The following is a 21,855-nucleotide window of genomic DNA, read 5'->3' as shown; positions in this document are numbered from 1 at the left end:
AATGTGAGTTCCCTCCACTCCGTAATCCCATCTAAGAAACAATTTTCCTTCATTTGTTGCTTTTATTCAGTAAACCAACACTAAAACTAGGAAGTCAGTATCTTTTCCGCCATGTTAAAATTATGAATCTCTTTCTCCAACACACACAAACCTGGTGGTAACTCCCATGAATACCATCATAATCATACCTAGGAATCTTTACCTTAACTTGAGAGTCAGCAAAAGTGACCACTTGTGAGCCATTAATTATGCTGGTTGTTGTAAATAGTAATGTTTTATCCACACCATTTAAGGTAACTGCAATTTGTGGCCTTCCATCAATGGTTAAAATTCTCCATAGATCCCACATTTTCTTGACCTTAAATCTCTGCGTGGAGACAAATACATATGATGGAGGAAGACCTTCTGGGAAAACATTGCTAGAAAAAGGAAAATACACATAAGCTTAAAGAATTCTCAATACATCTATAAACACATCAAAAACAAAAAGGTTGTATCAACACATAACATATACCTTGTGAATTCTGATAAGTCAACTTTTGATGTTACTTCATATCCTTTTATTTTTGTTGGTGAAAGTGGGATTCTTTTCTTAACCTTTTTCTTTACACCCAAGCCTAAAAGAATATCAAACCCTTTCTCATCTCGAGCTGCCACTGGAATTCGTGTTGGACAGACAGATTCTATAAATCCAAACCAAAAGCAGTAAACATTGATTAATCATGGATTACTTCAACAAGAAAATGAGAAATATTAGAGAAAATAATTATAAAATCTGTAAATGCACACAAATATACATAAATGGATGTAAATGCATTTTCTGAGAAAACATGCAAGAGTCTCAAATGTCGTTTTTCCCCTAAGAGGGGAAAAAAGTAAAACAGAAATAGGAGAGAAACATTTGTTAATAGATTGCCTTAATAACACTATTCTGACATTTATAAATCACTATTTTGAATGCAGGGCAACCTAATACCTGGGGGGTAGCATACTGGAATGGCATTGATGATTCTCATCCAGGATTTGCTATTAACTTGTCACATGACTCTTCATAACTCTTAAATTTCTTGGATCTGGGAGGTGAACTCCAAGATTCCTTTCTTTCATTCCCAGCATTTGAGGAGTAAAAAAATAAAAGTGTCATTCTTGACATTCTTTCCAGTTTCAGCAACTGATAACTCTATAGTTCAAATATCATTGGTTCTATTACTCTGGAAAAAAACTGTAGGTCTTTTCTTTCATGAAAGTTCTTGAAATGGGTCGATTATCTAATCTATGATTAATAATATTATTATATTAATCATATTTATAAATAAAGACTATTTCCTTAAGAAGAATCATTAAAGGTGCCTGGGTGGCTCACATGGTTAAGTATTTGCCTTCAACTCAGGTCATAATCTCAGGGTCCTGAGATCGAGCCCCACATCAAGCTCTCTGCTCAGAGAGGAGTCTGCTTCTCTCTCTCACTCTACCTCTGTGTTCTCTCTCTTGCTACCTCTCTCTCAAATAAATAAGTAAAAGTCTTTTAAAAAGAATCATTAAGATTTGTATTATACAGTCATCTGTATAAATTATAAAAATATGGCATGCTTTTCACTTGCTGGGAAACTAGTATCTGAAATTATGTGGAAAATTTTATATGGCTGAAATGCAATAAAGCTGTTATATTGTAAAAATGTTGCAATATTTTCAGATTCTTCCAAGGCCCTCATAATATATACTTTGAGCATGACTGCTTATATTTTATAGAGCAGCTAAGAAAATAAAACAAGAACAAACTCACTGAACTTCTTTAAGATAATCACTCTCTTACACAACATTAAGAAGGAAAAGTATCATATTTATGATACAATAAAAAGTAATGAGATGGATTTTATTAGCCCAACATGTACAGTCATAACTCATACTACAGAATATTGGAAATAAAATAAAGGTTTGATATAAATAAAATTACAAAAATTCCTGGAAAAGGAGGGGCATTTTTCTCTGCAGGTCTTGAATCTTAAGTTTTGAAGTAACCCAGTGAATTACATCCTTCTCTGGTAAGTCTGGAACCAAGTGAGGAGGAGATATAGGAATGAGGTAAACAGGTGTTGATTAGACACATGATCTAGTGAGTTTCGTGAGATGCACACCATAACGAAACCCCTCACACCATCCCAACAGCACAGGGCTGAGTTATTTCCCTATCCCACCTTAGAAGCGGGGCCTGCCCCCTAAGCTCACACCTGGTCTACAGAGAAAACCAGAACACCCTAGCTCCGCAGACACACTGAGCCAAGGAGAAGAAACCCTTGCCAACCATGACCAGCTACTTTTATCAAACTCACTCATCTGAAAACTGATTTTCTCATTCAGTGATAAGAAGCTAAAAAAAAGGGTGGCAGAGGGATCAGAAGAGCTAACCTAGCTGAAATCCCTCCACATGAAAACACGAGAAGCAGAATGTAAGAGTTTCTAATAACACTATGTTATACAGTTTAAATCATAAATCAATTAATAAAACTAAATATTTCCTGTCATGAAGCAGGGTTTCTTTTTTGGCAGGTGGGGAGGGGGGTAAGTATGCAGACCAATACATGAAGCCTCATGTTAGATGCCTTTGATTTAAAACTGCAAAAGTTCAGCTGAAAGGAAAATATTACATCATAAAAATATTCAGATTTGAACTGCTCCTTTGATTTGCTTTACAAATGAGAAATTATAAATATTGGATTAAGATCTCAGACTTAAGAACAGAAGGTTTAGACTTAAGCCTTTCTCTTAACCTCTCCTGAACCTCTGGATTCTCATCTGTGAAGGGAAAATAATAATCTCCTTCACAGGGTTTGTCTGAGGATCATATGTAATGATGTATGTGAAAGTGCTTTGTAACTCCAATATGGAATGGAAGCGCAGGGGATAAAGCAAGTATTGTGTCCATCATTTTGCTCTAACAATGTCCTTTACACTGCCTTGTAATACCCCAGATTTTATGGGGAAACAGTGTGGCACAGCTTGTGAAATCAAGAATGAACAATATAGCCACGTTTTCTTTACTACCTAGTACATCTAATTAAGAAGCATAGATTTAAATAATTATGTTTTCCTGAAGGTCATTTTTCTTTCCAGTTCATTCACTTGCAAGAACAGTATCTTAGTACATGAAAAGTGAAAAAAAAATGTAGGGAAAATGCTCAAATACAGTTTTTATGTTTGTATATATGTAGTTATAGGAAACAGGTAAAAGAAGTTTCCATATGTAAAATGTTACTTTGATAACCAACCAACAATTTCTGCACAAAAGAGAGATAAATAATTAATTTCCCCATTGTGTAGAAAAAAGAAATGCATGTTTAAGTATACAAAGCACATCCAGACCAAAGTATGGAAACTCAAAATAAAAACTAAAATGTGGAAATTATAATTTTAAGTACCAGAAAAATCAAATGTTAAGAGAGACAGAGTTGGAAGCTTGCTATAATCCTTACAACAGGTAATTAGAAAAATCTAGGAAAATCTAGATAAATAATTTATTTTAAAGGAATGCATTCAGGAGGAAAAGTAAACAAAATAGAAGACCGAAGTTCACAAAGATTTCTATACCAACTACACAGTTCTAATTTCATTCTACTCCAATATGTTTGGAGTATTCAGGGTAGGAATGCTTTCTCAGATGAGCAAAGATAACTCTATTTTAAACCTCTGGGGCCAGTAATACCTGCCTTTCAGTATGGATGATTTATTTTTGCTTTTGTTTCCCTTCCTTGCCTTTGGAGGTAAGAAATATCTAGAAAAATTCTCCCGTGGCTAAAATCACTGCCTGTATTCTCTTCTAGGATATTTATGATTTCAAGTTCCACATTCAGTGTGGAAATCCACTTTCAGTTTAACGTGGAATGGGAGAAGATATTTGCAAATGATATATACAATAAAAGGGGTTAATATCCAAAATATATAAAGAACTTAAAACTCAATACCAAAGAAACAAATAATCCAATTAAAAAGTAGAGAATATGAATAGACATTTTCCAAAGAAGATATAGACATATGGAAAGATGCTCAATATTACTAGTCATCAGAGACAAATCAAAACCACAATGAGAATGTAGTGATCTGAAGGGGCACATGCACCTGAATGTTTATACCAGCAATGTCCACAATAGCCAAACTATGGATAGAACCTAGATATTCATCAACAGATGAATGGATAAAGAAGATGTGGTATATATCTACAATGGAATACTATGCAGCTATCAAAAGAAATGAAATCTTGCCATTAGCAATGACATGGATGGAACTAGAGGGTATTATGCTGAGTGAAATAAGTCAATCAGAGAAAGATAATTATCATACAATCTCTCTGACATGAGGATTTTCAGAGGCAGGGTGGGTGGTTTGTGGGGTAGGGAAGTTAAAAATGAAACAAGATGGGATCGATGGGGAGACACACCATAAGAGACTCTTAATCTCACAAACAAACTGAGGGTTGCTGGGGAGTGGGGGGAGGGAGAGGGTAGTTGGGTTATGGACATTGGGGAGGGTATGTGCTATGGTGAGTGCTGTGAAATGTGTAAGCCTGATGATTCACAGACCTGTACCCCTGGGGCAAATAATATATGTTAATATAAATAATTTTTAAGAAAACATAATGAGATATCACCTTACACCTATCAGAAAGACTAAAACCAAAAAGACAAGAAAGAACAAGTGTTGGCAAGGATGTGGAGAAAAAGGAACCCTTATGCACTGCTGGTAGGAATGTAAATTGGTGCAGCCACTGTGGAAAATGGTATGGAGGATCCTCAAAAAATTAAAAATAAATATTCCATATGATCCAATAGTTCCACTACTAGGTAGTTACCCAAAAAAACCCGAAAGCACTAATTCAAAAAGATATATATACTCCTATGTTTGTTGCATCATTGTTTATAATAGCCAAGATACAAAAGCAACCTAAACATCCACTGAAAGACAATGGATATACACATGCACAACAGAATCTTAAACTGCCATAAAAAAAGGATGAGATTTAAAAAGAAAAAAAAAAAGGATGCAATCATGCCATTTGCAACAACATAGATAGACTTAAAAGGTAGTATGCTAAGTAAACTAAGACAAAGAAAGACAAATACCACATGATTTCACTCACATGTGGAACAAAAAAAAAAAAAAAAAAAAAACAGGAAAAAAAAGGGAATAAACAAACAAAAAGCAGAAACACACCTGTAAATATGGAGGACAAACTGATGATTGCCAGAGGACAGGGAGATAGGGAAATGGGCAATATAGGTGAAGGAGAGTGGGAGATAAAGTTAATGAAACTTCAATAGTTTAGTATGATGGTAGATGATAGTACACTTGTGGTGAGCATAGCATAACGTATAAACTTGTTCAATCACATGTTGTACACCTGAAATTAATGTAACATTGTATGTTAACTATATTCAAAATTGTCTGAATTCGCTTTTCTATTAAGTAATCCAGTATTACCAAAGTAATAAAAACATGTTTTATTTAAAATTCTGCCATGGACATGGACACAAAATCTGTATAAATCTCTAGCTTAACTAGAGCAACCAAATTCCAACTACACCATTCCAGCTCTAAGTTAACATCACAGGAAAACTGATGAACACATTATTCCAGAACATATCTAGCCTACTTTATAAGTGCCTATTTAATTCAATTCCACATGCCATATGGTTCGAATGTCACCCTTCTCTAGATGTCACTTTTTTTTTTTTTTTTTTTTTTCAGATCAAGGGAATTCTATCAAGGACATCTGTGGTCAGAAACCAAAAGTAATTTTACTGATCCAGACCTGATAGTCCAATAAAACAGAGTTGTCTAGTGCTAATCTGTGCAAGCCAGCTTCTTCAAACTTTCCTGGATTGAACTTGGTTTTGATGGTAAGGCAAACATGAGTGTATATGCAACTGATACATACTCCTCAATGGTATTCAGTGGCAATTTAATACATCTGCCTTTCTGAAGGTCTATTATATCATCATGTACTTTAAAGTCATGTACAAGTTCATCAAAGAAGGAACAGTCACCATTGTTTCAACTTAGTACCAAGGTTGTGATAACTTGGACTTCATCATAACATACTGAAAATACAATAAAATAACAAAACAAAAATAAATTATGAGAAAGCGATCCTCTTACCAAAGATTAGTTAAGTAACAAAGAAGGTAGCCCCAACTTCATACAATTTCTTTTCTCATTACAGACTGAATGACCTCAGCCTCCTTTACCCCAAGGAATCCCACTGTCTTAAAATCTAGGTTGATTTAGAGTTAACAGTCTTTCATCTGAGGAAGATGTCTAACAGATGCATGACTGACAGACAATGGGACACAGTAAGCATAGATTTCAATGGTAAGTCAAAGGGAAAAAGAGACTCCTATTACTCTTTAGTACAACTTGTGCACAAAACAGAAAAGTCAAAATCTCTTGCACTATTAAGTAGTCTCACTGATCATAGAATATATTCTTTTAAAAAATAAGAAAAAAATATAAGAAATAACTATCATCTTTGGCCTAAGGAACAGTTAAGGAAAACACAATTCTAAAGGCTTACAAAATTACAAAAATAATTCATCTGGTTTTGCCATTTTTCATTTTAATAAAACTGATTATCTAATAAATTTTTTTGTTATTCCTGCTTGAATACTATAGATGGAGAAAAGGTAATGTGTTTTGCCTTTACACATACCCAGACAATAGTATGTATTTTTTACTTCATTCTTCACTCCTTTTCATTTTCATTTTTAATTTCACAGAGCTTTTGTCAGATATTACAGTTATATTTCATTTTAATATAAAAACTATTTATTTTTAACTAAATTGTCCAGGCATCTTCACATGTCCATAGCTTTCTCCAGCACATTGATATTAATGTTCATAAAATGTGGTTTGATCACCAAAGTTGGAGTCAGTCACTTAGCCCAAGATCACACTTCAAGAAAGTGATATTGACAAAGACAAGAATCAAACTGGATCTTGATCTGTTTCCAGAGACTGGGCTGGACCACCTTATAATGATGTAGCCTTAGGTTTATAGAAAAAAAAAAATCAGGAGATAGTGCTTTACTTTAACAGATGTTGTATTGAGTTTTTTAAAACATTTTTATTAAGGTACAAACTACATTCAATAAAATGCCCTATTTTCACATCACCTGGCACACACTCGTGTTTATAAACACCCAGACAAGACAAAGAACACATCTAACACCTTAGAAAGTTACTTCATGATCTTTCACAGATAATAACCACCACTATCAAAGGCCACCACTATAATGATTTCTACAATCACTGTTTTGTCTATTCCTGAACTTAATACAAATGAAACATACAGTATACTCTCTTACTTGAATTTTCTTGCTCAACATATTATCTGTGGGATTATCCATGTTGTTGCACATACAGTGACTTGTTCTTGCTTATTGCTGTGTAGTATTCCACTCTATGAATTAGATTATGAAATATTTGTCCATTTTTATGTGGGCACTCATTTGAGTTGTTTGCAGTTTTTGACTATTTTTAATAAAGTTGCTGTGGCATTCCTGCATATGTCTTTTGGTAAACGTATGAACTTATTTCTGATAATCAAGTATCTGGAGTAGAACTGCTGTTTCATAGGGTATCTATATACTTTGCCTTAGTAGATAGTGCCAAAAACTTTTCCCAAGTGGTTGTGCCAATTTTCACCTCTATAAGCATGTCTATTACCACTTGAAAAGGACAGAGGTGTTATGAAAATAAAATATGAAATGGGTGATAGACATTATACATAATATTTCAGAGAAAGAGAAAAGGGGAGAATGGGCTATCCATACAAGCTTTAAACATTCCTAATGAAAATTATTCTCAATATTTTCTTGCTCATTTCTTTCTTAGGCATAATTAATTATAACAACTGCACCTATAGCCAATCATAAACACTGACAGCAAGGTCTATATGCTGTAATTTCTATATTTTCTAAATCATGCCATAATCATTCTACTTTTCCAATGAATACTCGCACATCACTTTTCACATAAAATACAAGTATATTGTGTGTATTTGGCAGAAACATAGCTCTAGCCTCTCTAATTAAATGGAAAGTTCTTATTCTTAGATATACATTGTCCTTCATAATGTAAATTGCCTTCAATTCAGATTAATTCAAAACCTTCTTCATAGATTATAAAGTGATTCTCCTGAATCTTTGATGAGATTTTATGGAATACTATACTCAATCCTATCCTATCCTATCCACCAAACTTTACCCTACCTCCTACCTCTCATTTCCCTCTGTCCTATCCTGATGGTTGGAGATTCATGCGTGTGTGTGTGTGTGTGTGTGTGTGTGTGTGTGTGTGTGTGTATCAACAGTAAAGAGGAAGAATGGAAGGGAATCAGTTTTATATGAGGACAGAAAAGTTCATCACACGTATGTTATGAAATCATGGAACCTAAAATACTAGTCATCTCCAAAAACACCTCAGTTGTCCTCGCCATGATTGCTCATATGTGTACCCTTACCCTCTGTGACTCCTAATGAAATACAGATGGTATTATATGAGGGTAGGGTAGGGTAATGTACTAAGTCATTATTACAAAGCATTGTAAAGCTTGAATTAGATAATAATCCAGCAATCTCTAAGCAAAGAATAGTATACAAAGTATGAGTGACTTTTTTTAAGATTTTTATTTATTTTTGAGAGAGAAACAGAGAGAATGAGCATGAGCAGGAGAGGGACAGAAAAAGAAGAAGACTCCTTGATGAGCAGGAGCCCAATGCAGGACTGGATCCCAGGACCCTGGGATCATGACTTAGCAGAAGGCAGATGCTTAGCTGACTGAGCTACCCAAGTGCCCAAAGTATGAGTCGTTTTTTATGGGAGAAAAAGAAACTCAGGAGAAGTCCTAAATATCATTCCAAGTTAAAGTGTGTCATTGTAGAAAGCACTAGAAGGAAAAAGGCCTCAAAGTTTTATAGGATGAAAGATACCAAAGTTACACTCAAGCATCAATCTCTCTCTTTCTCTCTCTCTCTCTCTCTCTCTAAGAAGATAAGGCTGAGGACAAACAGCTAACTGCCTTCTAACCTCTAGCCTTTGGCCCCATTTGAGCAAGTCAACATCATATACTTTTTTTAAAAAAACAGATAAATTTCCTGCCTCATCTAAAAGTCAAGATGGTGGAAATTAAACAATAAGAATACACAGGCAGTTTTCTAGAGCCTGCTCTTTACCCACACCTGTGTATAGCAAGCTCAACATACCTGAATTAAAATATGGGTCCTAAAGCCCAGTAATTCAAGCCATTGGCTGCTGCAAGCCCTTAAAGACCCCTAAGGATGATATCTTCCAGGGCACAAGGGGAGATTTCTTTCTCCCTCCTTTCTCTTCTCTTTGCTGTGTTAATCCCATTCCAATTTACTCAAAAAAGAAACATAAGAATGATGTCAGCAAGATAGTGGAATAGAAAGTCACAGGCCACATTCTCTCACTGAAACACTAATTTAACAATAATAAATGGACCAAAATACCTTTATGAAAATTCCAGATTTGGATTAGGAAGTTGAAGTACCCTAGGTGAGCACAAAGCCAAGAAGAGCCTCACTGAAACAAGTAATAAGAGTAATTTCACTTTATCCACATCATTCCCTCCCCCAAGCCTGTACAAGTAAGTGCCAGGAGAGGATATCCTCGTTTGTGATACTGCCCTTGAGTGGAAAAAAGAAGAGTGGAGCACATATCCACAGGACTGCCCAAGAGACTGGTTTCAGTCTCACCTCATTTGGAGCACTGAAGGAACTGGAATCATTTGGATTTCTGGGAACTGCTGAAAACAAAGAGTCTTAGAGCTGGGGGAAGGAGCTTGTTGTGGCTGGCAACAAGTGGCTCAGTATGATCAAGAGAAGACACATAACTTGAGCCTTCTCCCTCTGGAGGAAGAGAAAAGAATGGAATATGTATCCAGCATTCTAGCTTTCCCAAGGGCTACCTGAGGAAATAATATTGGTCCCACCTGACTAAGGATCCTGACAGGGAACCAGAATACTTTTGATGCCTAATGCCCACTAAGAACAAGGTGAGGAAGCTTACAGCTAAGACTTTGGCTAGACAAAACTAGAGAACTTAAAAAGCCACTGACAGATACCAAAGGGACTGAGAGATTATGAGTTCCCCGGGGCGGGGTGGGAGGGTGGTATGAGTTCCTGCAGGGGCGGGGGAGGGGGAACCAAGCAAACCTCTCTAATTAAGAAATTGCGCAGTCAGGCCCACAGAAATTGCATCCTTCCATAAAAAGGCTTCAAAGGCCCCCAGAATATTTAGACAGACTAAGAGATGTGACTGTTTTTTCAAATGTGTGGATCCCAAAAAAAACCTGTAGGGTACACAAAGAAACAAGGAAACATGACCCAATCAAAGGAATAGAATAAGTCTCCAGACACCAACCCTAAAGAAAGGTAGGTATATTATCTGAAAAAGAATTTAAAACAGCCATAATAATGATGCCCTGTGAGCTTAAGAAAATGATGGTATAAACAAAATGAGAGTTATCAATAGGGATATAAAATATGAAAGAGAACCAAAAAGAAATTTTGTACCTAAGAACATAATAACTCAAATGGGGGGGGGGGGGGCTGGAGGGGCTCCAAATCATACTTGATCAGTTAGAAGAAAAAATCAACAAACTTAAAGAAGGTGATTTGAAATATCTGGGCAGAAGAACAAAAATTTAAAAGAATGAGAAAGACTGAAGAAAGCCTAAATGACTTATGAGACACCATGATGTATACCAATATACATATTATAGGCATTTCAGGAGAGAAAGAGACAGTTTAGTTAAAGTAATATCCCCAAACTTCTCAAATCTAGGAAAGGAAATGTATATCCAAATTAAAGAACCCAAAGAAATCCACATCAAGACGTATTATAATCAAATTATTGGGAAAAAAAAAAGAGAGAGAGAGAGTTTTGAAACCAACAAAAGAAAAGCCACTCATTATGCACAAAAGAATCCCCCCACCCCCACCATATGATTATTGGCAGATTATCTCAATAGAAACCTTGCAGGCCACAAGGGAATGGGATGATATACTCAAAGCGCTTGCTGAAAGAAAAAGATTGTCAACTGAAAAAAATAACTGGTAAAAATATTTTTCAGAAATGGAAGAGAAATAAACACTTTCCCAGATTAGAACATCCTGAGGGCATCCATCACTGTGCCTTATAAGAAATACCGAGGGAGTCCTTTAGGTTGAAATTAAAGGACATTAAACAACAACACAAAAGCACTCGAAGTATAAAACTCTGTGGTTAGGGACACCTGGGTGGTGCAGTCAGTTAGGCATCCAATTCCTGGTTTCAGCTCAGATCATGATCTCAGGGTTGTGAGACTAAGCAGGCTCTGTGCTCAGCATGGAGTCTGCTTAAGACTCTCCTCCTCTCCTTCTACCCCTCCCCATCATGCATGCACAAACTCTCTCACTGTCTCACTCTAAAATAAAAATAAATAAATCTTAAAAAAAAAACTCACTGGTTAAATATATAGACAAGTTCAGAATACTATAATACTTTAACAATGGTGTGTAAATCACTTTTAATTCTTATAGAGAAGTTAGAAGAAATTATAAACAATAACTATAACTGTAAAAATATGGTAATGAATACCCAATGTAAGACAATGTAATTTGTAACATTAATAACAAAATGTGAGGGGACAGGGAGAAGCAAAACTATAGAGTATTTGTATGTGATTGAAATTAACTATTCAGCTTAAAATAGGCTGCTATAACTATATGATGTTTTATGTAACCCTCATAGTAACCACAAAGGAAATACCTATAAAAGATATACAAAAGCAAATGAGAAAAAAATGAAAACATGTCAAAAAAAATGTTAATGAAACACAAAGGAAAAAAACACAAAGCAAGAGAGAAACGAGGAACCAAAAAAGGCATAAGGCAGACAGAAAACAATTAACAAAATGGTGATATTAAATCCTTCCCTATTGCTATTTCAGATATAAATGGATTAACCTCCCAAATAAATACACACAGAGTGACTAAATGGACAAAAAACAAAAAGAAAGAAAGAAAGGAAGGAAGGAAGGAAGGAAGGAAAAAAAAGAAAAGAAAACAAAATCCAAGTACATATTGTCTATAAGATATATACTCTAGGATTACAGACACACACAGGCTAAAAGTAAGGGGACAGAAAAAAACACTTCATGCAGATGGTAACCAAAATAGAGCAAAGGTGGTACTGCTTAGACAAAACAGACAAGTCAAAAACTCAATGGAGACAAAGAAGAACATGATATGATGATAAAAGGGTCAATTCACCAGCAAGACATAACAATTATAAATACATATGCACCCAACATCATAGCACCCAATTATATGAAGCAAATGCTGACAGAATTGAGTGGAGAAATAGTAGACATAGAAACAGAATACACAATTATAGTAAGGGATTTCAATATTCTACTTCCAATAATGAATAGAATATCCAGACAAAAGACAAAAAAGGGAACGCAGAACTTGAACAACACTGTAGACCAAACAGAGCTAAGAGATATACAGAACATTCCACCACACAGCAGCAGAATACACGTTCTTTTAAGTGCAAATGAAACATTCTCCAGGATAGATCACATGTTAGGTCAAAAAACAAGTCTTAATAAATTTAAGAAGACTGAAGTCATACCAAATACATCTCCCAACTACAACATAATGAAACTAGAAATTAATGGTAGGAGGAAAAGTGGAAAACTCACAAATATGTGGAAATTGAACATGCTCTTGAACAACCATTTGTTCAACAATTGACTCAAAAAAATTAAAAGAGAAATTAGAAAATATCTTGAGGTAAACAAAAACTAAAATACAACATACCAAAATTTATGAGATGTGGCAAAATACTAAGTATTTTGGAATAAAGGATCTCAAATAAACAACCTAACTTTATTCATTAAAAAACTAGAAAAAGAACAAACTGAGCCCAAAACTAATAGGAACAAGAGAATAATTTTAATTTCAATAATCTTTAAGATAATTAAGATTATCTTTATTTCTTATATCTTAATCTAAATTCATAAATAAATGAAATAAAGAAGAGTAAAACAAAAAAAATCAAGAAATTAAGAGTTGATTTTTTAAAAAAATCAACAAAACTGAAATAACTTCAGCTAGATTAACTAAGAAAAAAAAGAAGATTGAAATAAATAAACTAGGAATGAAAGAGGAGACATTACAACTAATATCACAAAAATACAAACAATCATAAGAGACTGTAATAATTATACAACAATTTTGATAACCTAGAAGAAATGGATAAATTTCTACACTATAAAACCTACCAAGACTGAATCATGAAGAAATAGAAAATGTAAACAGATTCATAAGGATATTGAATCAGGAATCAAAAACATCTCAACAAGGAAAAGCCCAGGACCAGGTATCTTCACCAGTGAATTTTACAAAACACTTAAAAAATTAATGTCAATCCTTCTCAAACTCCTACAAAAATCTGAAGAGTAGGGAATACTTCCAAACTCTTTTTATAAGGCCAGCATTGCCCTGATAGAGAGGCCAGAAAAAGACACTACAGGAAAAGAAAACTGATGCAAAATCCTCCACAAATTACTAACAAATTGAATTCAACAGCATTATAAAAAGGATCCCAAAAAAATCAAACATCACGATCCAGTGGAATTATCCTTGAGATGCAAAGATGGTTAAACCTATGAGATTAATCAATGCAATACACCACATTAAGAGAATAAAGAATAAAAGTCACATGATCATCTCAATATTTGCAGAAAAAAATTTTGACACAATTTAATATTATTTCATAATAAAAACACTCATCAAATTAAAGAAGGAATTTACCTCAACATAATCGAGGTCATATATGAAAAGCCCACAGTTAATGGTGAAAAACAAAAAGCTCTTCCTTTAAGATCAGGAACAAGACAAGGATGCCCACTCTTGCCACTTCTATTCAACATAATATTGGAAGTACTAGCCAGAGCATCCAAAGTAATAAAATACTAAGGAATAAACTTAACCAAGGAGGTGAAACACTGAAATGCTGAAAACTACAAAACACCACTTAAAAAAGAAAAAAAAAAAGCCTAAAGAAATCACCAGCAAGTAGATACATCTCATATTAATAGAATGGAAAATTCAATAATGCAAAAATTTCTCTAGCACCCAAAGTGACCTACAGTTTCAATGCAATCCCTATCAAAATCCCAACAGCCAAGTCACAGAAGGACAAATACTGCATGATTCCACCTTTATGAAATATGTAAAGTAGTCAAACTCATAACAACAGAAAGCAGAATGATGGCTGCCAGAGTGGGAGGGAGAGGGATATAGGGAGTAGCTATTCAATGGGCCCAAAGTTTCTGTCATGCAACATGAGGAAGTTCTAGGTATCTACAGTACAACACTGTGCTTGCAGTTAACTATACTGTACTGTAGACTTAAAATATTTAAGAGGTTAGCTCTCATGTGTTTTTTACAATAAAAAAATAGAAAGAAAAAGAAAAAAAAACTTAACTCTCAAACAGAAAAGTAAAGAAACCATCGTCCATCACAAAAAGATCATCCTGAAATAAGAAATGTACTGCAGAATACTCCTTTAAGCAAATGGTAGGTCTATGAAGTTGAAATAATCCATGTGGGACCAAAGAAGTAAATAATATTTTGTTCACTGTGGATCAATCACAACAGGAATATAAAAGTGAACATGATAAGCAATTCAAGGTAGAATTTAACCATTTATCAAAACAATAAAAAATAGGAACTTTGTCAAACAATGCAAATATAAATTGCATGATTTGAGGCTTCTGCAAAACAACAATGCGAAAATCATAATCTAATAGTTATTAAAAAGTCAAGTGCAAAAAAGCCCTTATATTCCCCTAAGTACAATTTCAAAAACTACATTTTAAAAGATAGCTATTGTACCGCATATTTGTGAACTGAATAGACACAGATATTACTTACATTCTTTCTTTGAGTGTGCATGAAGAAATATTTGGCAAGCTTTCAAATTTAATTTTTTTTACAGACTGGACATTTTTGCTAAAAGAATTTTTTATCCTTTTAAACAAATCTTTCACGTGTAATTAGAATTTTTAAAATAGAATGCATTTACCAAAATACGTATCTACACAAAGTCTCTGAAACAAGTACTGCCCAGACATACTTTATCAAATTTATATTTTAGGATATAAAAGAATGGTAGGTAAAACATCACCATGAAAAGTCTGTTTTAATAATGAAATATATCTAGCTACAAAACCAAAGAATTCTAATTCTAATCTTATAACATATTTAAAAATCTATGTATGTCAATTATTTTTCAATAAAATTGGAAAATAAATATAAATTCTCTGATCAAGATGAGAAAAGTCAACACAGTCTTACTGTTAGGAACATGAAAAGAATAATTGTGATAATCATTTGTACTTGCTATAGTGCCTTTTTAAAAGTTTGATTAAAGAAAATGCTTAATTTTTTTAAGATCTTATTTATTTATTTGACAGAGAGAAGATCACAAGTAGGCAGAGAGGCAGGCAGAGACAGAGAGGGGGAAGCAGGCTCCCCGCTGAGCAGAGAGCCCGATGCGGGGCTCGATCCCAGGGTCCTGGGATCATGACCTGAGCTGAAGGCAGAGGCTTAACCCACTGAGCCACCCAGGTGCCCCAGAAAATGCTCAATTTCCATCCCTTCTTAAATAATCTAAAAATAAATTTAAATGTTTTTCTGTACTATAGCTCTCAAACAAATATGAAGAAAAATAGATTTATAGAGAAATAAATAAATTAATAAAAAAATAAATAGAATAATAAAATAAATAAAATTTAAAATAAAATAAATAAATAAATAAATAAAAGATTTATAGAGAAATAAGTCTTTTTTCTAGGCCACACTTAGAAATGTTCCTTTTTTTTTTTTTTTAAGATTTATTTGAGACAGAGAGAGAGAGAGAGAGAGAGCACGCACAAAGAGTAAGAGGAGAAGCAGACTCCCCGCTGAGCAGGAAGCCTGTTGCGGGCTTGATCCCAGGACCCTGAGATCATGACCTTAGATGTTTAATCAACTGAGCCACCCAGGCACCCCAGAAATGTTTCTATCAAATGTGAACCAACATATTTTTGGAGCTTTTTTAGGCAAATTAGAAAAAAAAAGTCTTTTGATTTTACATAAATTTTATTTTTTAGATATATTATAGTATTAAATGCTTGTAGTATTACAAACAAATTACTCTCTCCAAAAAAATGTGAATGTCTATATCCTAATACAATTAATATTTGCCAAAAAATGGAGCTTTTCCATACCGTGGACTTATCATAAACACAAAGTTAGATTTCATGGAATGATGTAAAAACGATTGACTAATAAATACTATATTTTCAAATATTCTCTCACTGATGGTAGAAATTTAAGTCTCTCAAGTGCAATTTTTAACATTTTTCCAGAGCTCTAACAACTTTAGTAATTTGACCTATGTTTTTGAAAAAAATCAGACATTCCCATTCAGAATTCTGTATAAGAATATTTTATAGCAGAAAAACTTAGAAATGAACAAAAAACATCAACTGATGAATGGATAAAAAAGATACACAAACACATGAAGACAATGGAGTATTAGTCATCAAAAAGAATGAAATCTTGCCATTTCCAATGACATGGATGGAGCTAGAGTGTATTATGCTAGGCAAAATAAGTCAGAAAAGAAAAAATACTATATGATTTCACTCATACATGGAATTTAAAAAACAGACGAACAGAAGGGGAGAAAAAGAGAGAGGCAAACCATAAAACAGACTCTTTACTATAGAGATCAAATTGAGGGTTGATGGAGGGAAGAAGGGTGGGGGATGGACTAAGTGGGTGATGGGTATTAAGGAGGGCACTTGTGATAAGCACTAGGTATTATGTGTAAGTGAAGAATCATTAAATTCTACAAGTGAAACCAATACTACACTATATGTAAACTAACTAGAATTTAGATAAAAATTTAAAAAAAGAAAAAGAAACTAAACACACACAAAAAAGGGGGAATTATTAAATGAATTATCTTAGGAGACTGAGACTGTCTGCTATTATGTTAATAGAGGATGAAAATTATACATAAAAATAATAGAATATACAATAGTATGAAAATAGAGGATGAAATTATATATACAATGTTATACTTATTTAGGCACATGAATAAGCTCTCAGACACAATGAAATAAAAAAAGAAACACTGGAATGAAAAAGACAAAAAAATCGCTAACAAGAGTAAGAGTGATCATGTGTAGTTTATATATTCTTATGTTTTATGTGCCTTTATTTTCTTCCATCTCCACAATGGACATGCTGCAATTGAAAAAAAAAAAAAAAAGCAACAAAAAAAGGATATTTTCTAACTATAGATTTTCTTAAGTGGTTGTTTCTAAAAACAAAATTTATCCAGAATAAATGAAACACAAAAATACATGTACACCTCAATTCTAACATGATAGATAACTTGACACTAAATATAACTACATGGTATAAATAAGCAGGTTATACCAAAGTGTGAGAAAATGCAATTATTAATTGTTTCCAAATACCATTAAGGCTTACCTTCACAAAGTTTCTGTTTCATCACCTCCCTTATTTTGGATATCGCAATATAGTCTTCCACATAAAACACGTAAGTAGATGAAGGCTTATTGGCAATGGCTCTAAGTTCTGCATCTTCTGTTTCTGAACCAACACCAATAGCAAATAATGTTATTTTACTGTCTCTTGCTGCTTCTGCTGCATCTTTAACTTCATCTTGGGATTTACCATCTGTGAGTACTACTGCTATCTTTGTCAGAAACCGTGAGGACTTGGCAAAAAGGTAATCAAGTGCAAACTGGATGGCCTTTCCAGTCCTTGTGTTTCCACCCAGGTAATGTATGGATTCCATTGCTGCAATCAAATTCTCTCCAGAATCATGACTTCCAAGAGGAATCTCCAATACAGGGTAGTCACTATACTGGACCACTCCAACCTGAATAAACTTCGGTCCTATGTCAAAGTTTTTCGTGATATTAACAAGCCACTTTTTCACTATTTCAAAGTTTTCTGGGCCAACACTGTAAGAGCCATCTAAGATGAAAACTAAATCTGTTGGAGCAGTACGACAACCTAAGTGAAGAAGAAAACCATCAGAACACATTTGTAGTATAAAAAGCAAATATGGGAGGTTTTTACTGCACAATCTTTAAGTAAGCAGATGCAGGGGATGCTTTCACAACATACATGGGTATCAAATCACCGTGAGGCACACATTAAATATAATACAATTTATATGTCCATTATATCTCAATAAAGCTAAAATTTTAAAATGTAACCAGTTCATAGGACCTTTGTGAAGGTTAAATAAGATAAATTGCCTAACTCATGAAAATTCTTTCTAAATCAGAGCTATTATTTTTGTTAACATTTTTAAATTCTGTTGTCTTAATTTAAGGATTAATGATTCAGCTTTAAAAGTAGGGAATAAAAAAAAGGATACTATATTTGACATGATATCTAGATAGTTCTGTGTAGGGGCAAGTATTGCCATAAAGCAACATTTAATTCCTTTTCCCCACTGACTAAATGAAAACACAAAAATAAATAAATGATTTTCAGATATATGCTAAAAGCATTCTTTTAAGTTATCCCTGAAATATGTTTAGTTTAATGTTAATCTAAAGTATTTACAAAAATATCCATAAGTCAATGAATGGGAGAAAAATTTAAAAAGAAAAAGGCTTTCTGCCAACTTCAGGATTCAACTAGCATATTCTTTGATAGAGTTGATAAAAGTTTAACGAACCAAGATCACCAATGTAATATCTACTCTTGCACTACACACAAGATCAATGTTTAAAGATCTGATCTCTCATTTTCAGCCAGCAAGAGACTTGTGCTAAGTGAATCTTTGTTCACGAGTATAAAGCTATTCTTTCTCCACAGAGATAAAGATTCTTGTTTCAACATGCCAGGAAACACGTGATCAGCACACCTGAGAGTTCTACTGGAGAACAAAAACCGTCTTTGGTGCAAGTTATACCTAGACAAGTTCTAAGCACTTGTGGAAAGAAAAAATCATTAAGATTTTTAAGATTTTTCTCTTTTCCACAGTACCCAGCATGCCTCCAACCCTATTTTAGCCTTTCAGTATATGTATATTGAATACCTACTCTGTGCTTGACTATCATACTACGTACCAGCTTCAAAGATGCATAAGATATCTCAAACAGATATCACAGTCTATTAAGACAGACGACTGGCTGGTTAGGCAAAGTACAAAATATTATGAGAACATTTAGGAGAAGGTAAAAACTAATTGTGCAAAGTCAGAATAGATCCTGTGGGAAAGCTGACAGGGAACCTGAGATCTAAAAGAAGAGCTTTAGCCAGGTGAAGAGGAGGACCTTCTAATCAGAGGGAATAGTAAGTACAAAGGTCCAGAGGTAAGAATCAAACAGAGCCCAAATGACAAAATGGTTGGAGTAATTCCAACAGTGCAAAACAGCCAATAGAGTACACTGAAAGGAATGGCTACACTTCCTGTTTCTCTCAATTCTGCACTCAAAGCAGTAAAAATACTACCATTTATGGCCCATACGATAAAGATCACATGTCCTTGGAGATAGTAAGTTTAAAGAGGGTGAGATGAGTCAAGGTAATATGGTAACAAATTTTAAGTTCTGTGTTTTTACACATATTAATAGTCTCTCTTAGTAGTGATCAGATGCCCAATATAATGATTTATTTTCTGTAGACATTACAAATAAGATATCATAACTACAAAGGACCATCCTGGAGGAAAAAACAAAGTTCAGTGACTATTAGCATTTGTATTTCTGTATTTGTATTTCTGCATTTCCTTACATGTAAAATCAATTAATCAATCAATCTCTCTCTTTCCCTCTCCTTTCCTTTCCATTCTTTTCCTCATATTTGTCTATTTCCATATCTGGGATGATGACAAGTTCACACAAAGATGCCTCAATTTTAAAGGTAATTCACTCACAGTAACCGGTAAAAATAAACTACTGTCAGGTGAACATATAGTCCAGAAGTTACCCAAAAACAATTTTTTTAACTGCCAAAACATGGATTTACCTAAAAAATGTAACCGTCATTATGATGTCACTCTTAAGATGGTGTGAAGTCCAAAAAATCATGAGGAACACTATTCCAACATCCTTTGGCATGGTAAACACTGCCAGAGTTCAGGCCAGGGACAACAGAAATGGAATTCTGCCTCAGAGGCAAATTTTCTAATGCAAGGGAATGTAGTTCTGGGTTTTTCTGGAAGCTGGACTGGGATTAGAGACATATGCTTTTGTTGGGCTTTTGTGGGAGAGACAAAAGGATAGGCAAGTCATGTTTGCAGAGTTCTTCAGGGTTGTCCTTCCTCAATACTATGAGACTCATTGTCTAGACCTGCTAGTGTTTGTGAGCCACTTGATTCAGTATTTATAAACTCTTACAACATTATTCTTGGCCCTTCCTATCCCTTTCCAGAGCCATGGACCATATATTTCATAACTGCAAAGTTAGCCAAGAGCATGGGTACAAAAGCAAGAATTGCCATTTATAAAAACTAGACAAAATACCACTCCAAGAGGCCTCTTCCTTAGAAAGATGAATCATCAGTGTCATAGAAAAAAAAAATGGACTGAAGATCAAAGGCATAGTTCAAATACTAGTTATACCTCTAACCAGCTGTATGATATTAGGTAAGCCCCTTAAATTTTGTGAATTTCTTTCCTACTCAAAAAAAACAGAGAAAATAATATGTACTTTGTATAGTACATGAGTGGATTAAACTCAGAGTATTATACAAACATTAAATTCACTATTAATAAATTCTAATCAAGCTGAATCAAGTTGTCAAACCATATGATTTAAGTGCTGTAGAAACCATAATTTATAGTAGGGTGTATATGAGTTTCAAAATATGATTATAAGCCAACTTTTTTATAAGATGCATGATATCTGTAAATAACGGCCTGGATAGTACAAATGCAATTAATATAGCTCTCTTTCTCTAATGCAAGCTCTCCTATACACAATCAAAATAATATCACCATCTACTAAGATGTCACTGAGCTAAGCCATTGATAGGAGTTACCCTGTTTACATGAATTATCTCATTATGTCTATGAGATAACCTCATAAAATGGTCCTAATAACCCAATGAGGTAGGTACTTTATCTCCCTATCACTAAGTTCTAAATGGCTGAGTATAAACTGAATACCATACCATTTATTCCAAAGCCTAATGGGTAAAAGAGAATAAACAATTACCATGGAATTTTCTCAAAATTACCTCTGATAAAAGCTTTTCCCTCAGTTAATATGTAACATAGCAATTCATTTCATTTTAGGGAGTTACAGCATCAAAAACAGTAAGAATAATGTCCTAAAAAGAATTGCTTGAGCTCCCCAATTATATTTCCACAATCAATTTGTTGATAACAAAAATGCTGATAATTCTTACTTGATCTTATTTCCCCATCTTCAGCTAATACAGAATTCTGAAGAGGCAAGACCAAAATTATCCAAAGTAATGAAATATGGTGAGCCATGTTTCTGTTTTCGTTCTACTATTTTGGTTTTAGGATTCCTAAAGAGAAAAAAGAAAAAAGAAAAAGTTAAACACATTAGAAAAATAAAGACAAATACCTAGCCATTGTAAGTTCAAATTTTTTCATTTTAATACTCAGAGTAGTTCTTACTAGCCTTAAAATAATTTATCTGTCTAAAATAGCCACATTTTATTTATTTATTTATTTGACAGAGAGAGAGATCACAAGCATGCAGAGAGGCTGGCAGA

General features: G+C 33.9%; 1 protein-coding gene across 2 annotated transcripts in view; it reads right to left on the bottom strand.

Annotated features, from left to right (window-relative positions):
- LOC111152311 (collagen type XXI alpha 1 chain) overlaps window positions 1–21,645 on the bottom strand; it is a 121,948-nt gene extending 100,303 nt beyond the window's left edge. For both annotated transcript variants that reach the window (XM_022510789.1, XM_022510791.1), the window contains exons 1-4: window positions 21,520–21,645; window positions 17,613–18,164; window positions 515–683; window positions 203–419 (exon numbers count right to left, since the gene is read on the bottom strand). In XM_022510789.1, coding sequence (XP_022366497.1) covers window positions 203–419; window positions 515–683; window positions 17,613–18,164; window positions 21,520–21,607 — 1,026 coding nt within the window. In that variant the 5' untranslated portion in view covers window positions 21,608–21,645. The remainder of the gene's footprint in view (window positions 1–202; window positions 420–514; window positions 684–17,612; window positions 18,165–21,519) is intronic.
- Window positions 21,646–21,855: the final 210 nt, after the last annotated feature.

The sequence above is a fragment of the Enhydra lutris genome, unplaced genomic scaffold, assembly GCF_002288905.1.
Source record: "Enhydra lutris kenyoni isolate GAN:26980312 unplaced genomic scaffold, ASM228890v2 scaffoldscaffold28, whole genome shotgun sequence".
In the NCBI taxonomy this organism is placed as follows: Eukaryota; Metazoa; Chordata; class Mammalia; order Carnivora; family Mustelidae; genus Enhydra; species Enhydra lutris.
This window is presented reverse-complemented; position numbering and strand designations above follow the sequence as displayed.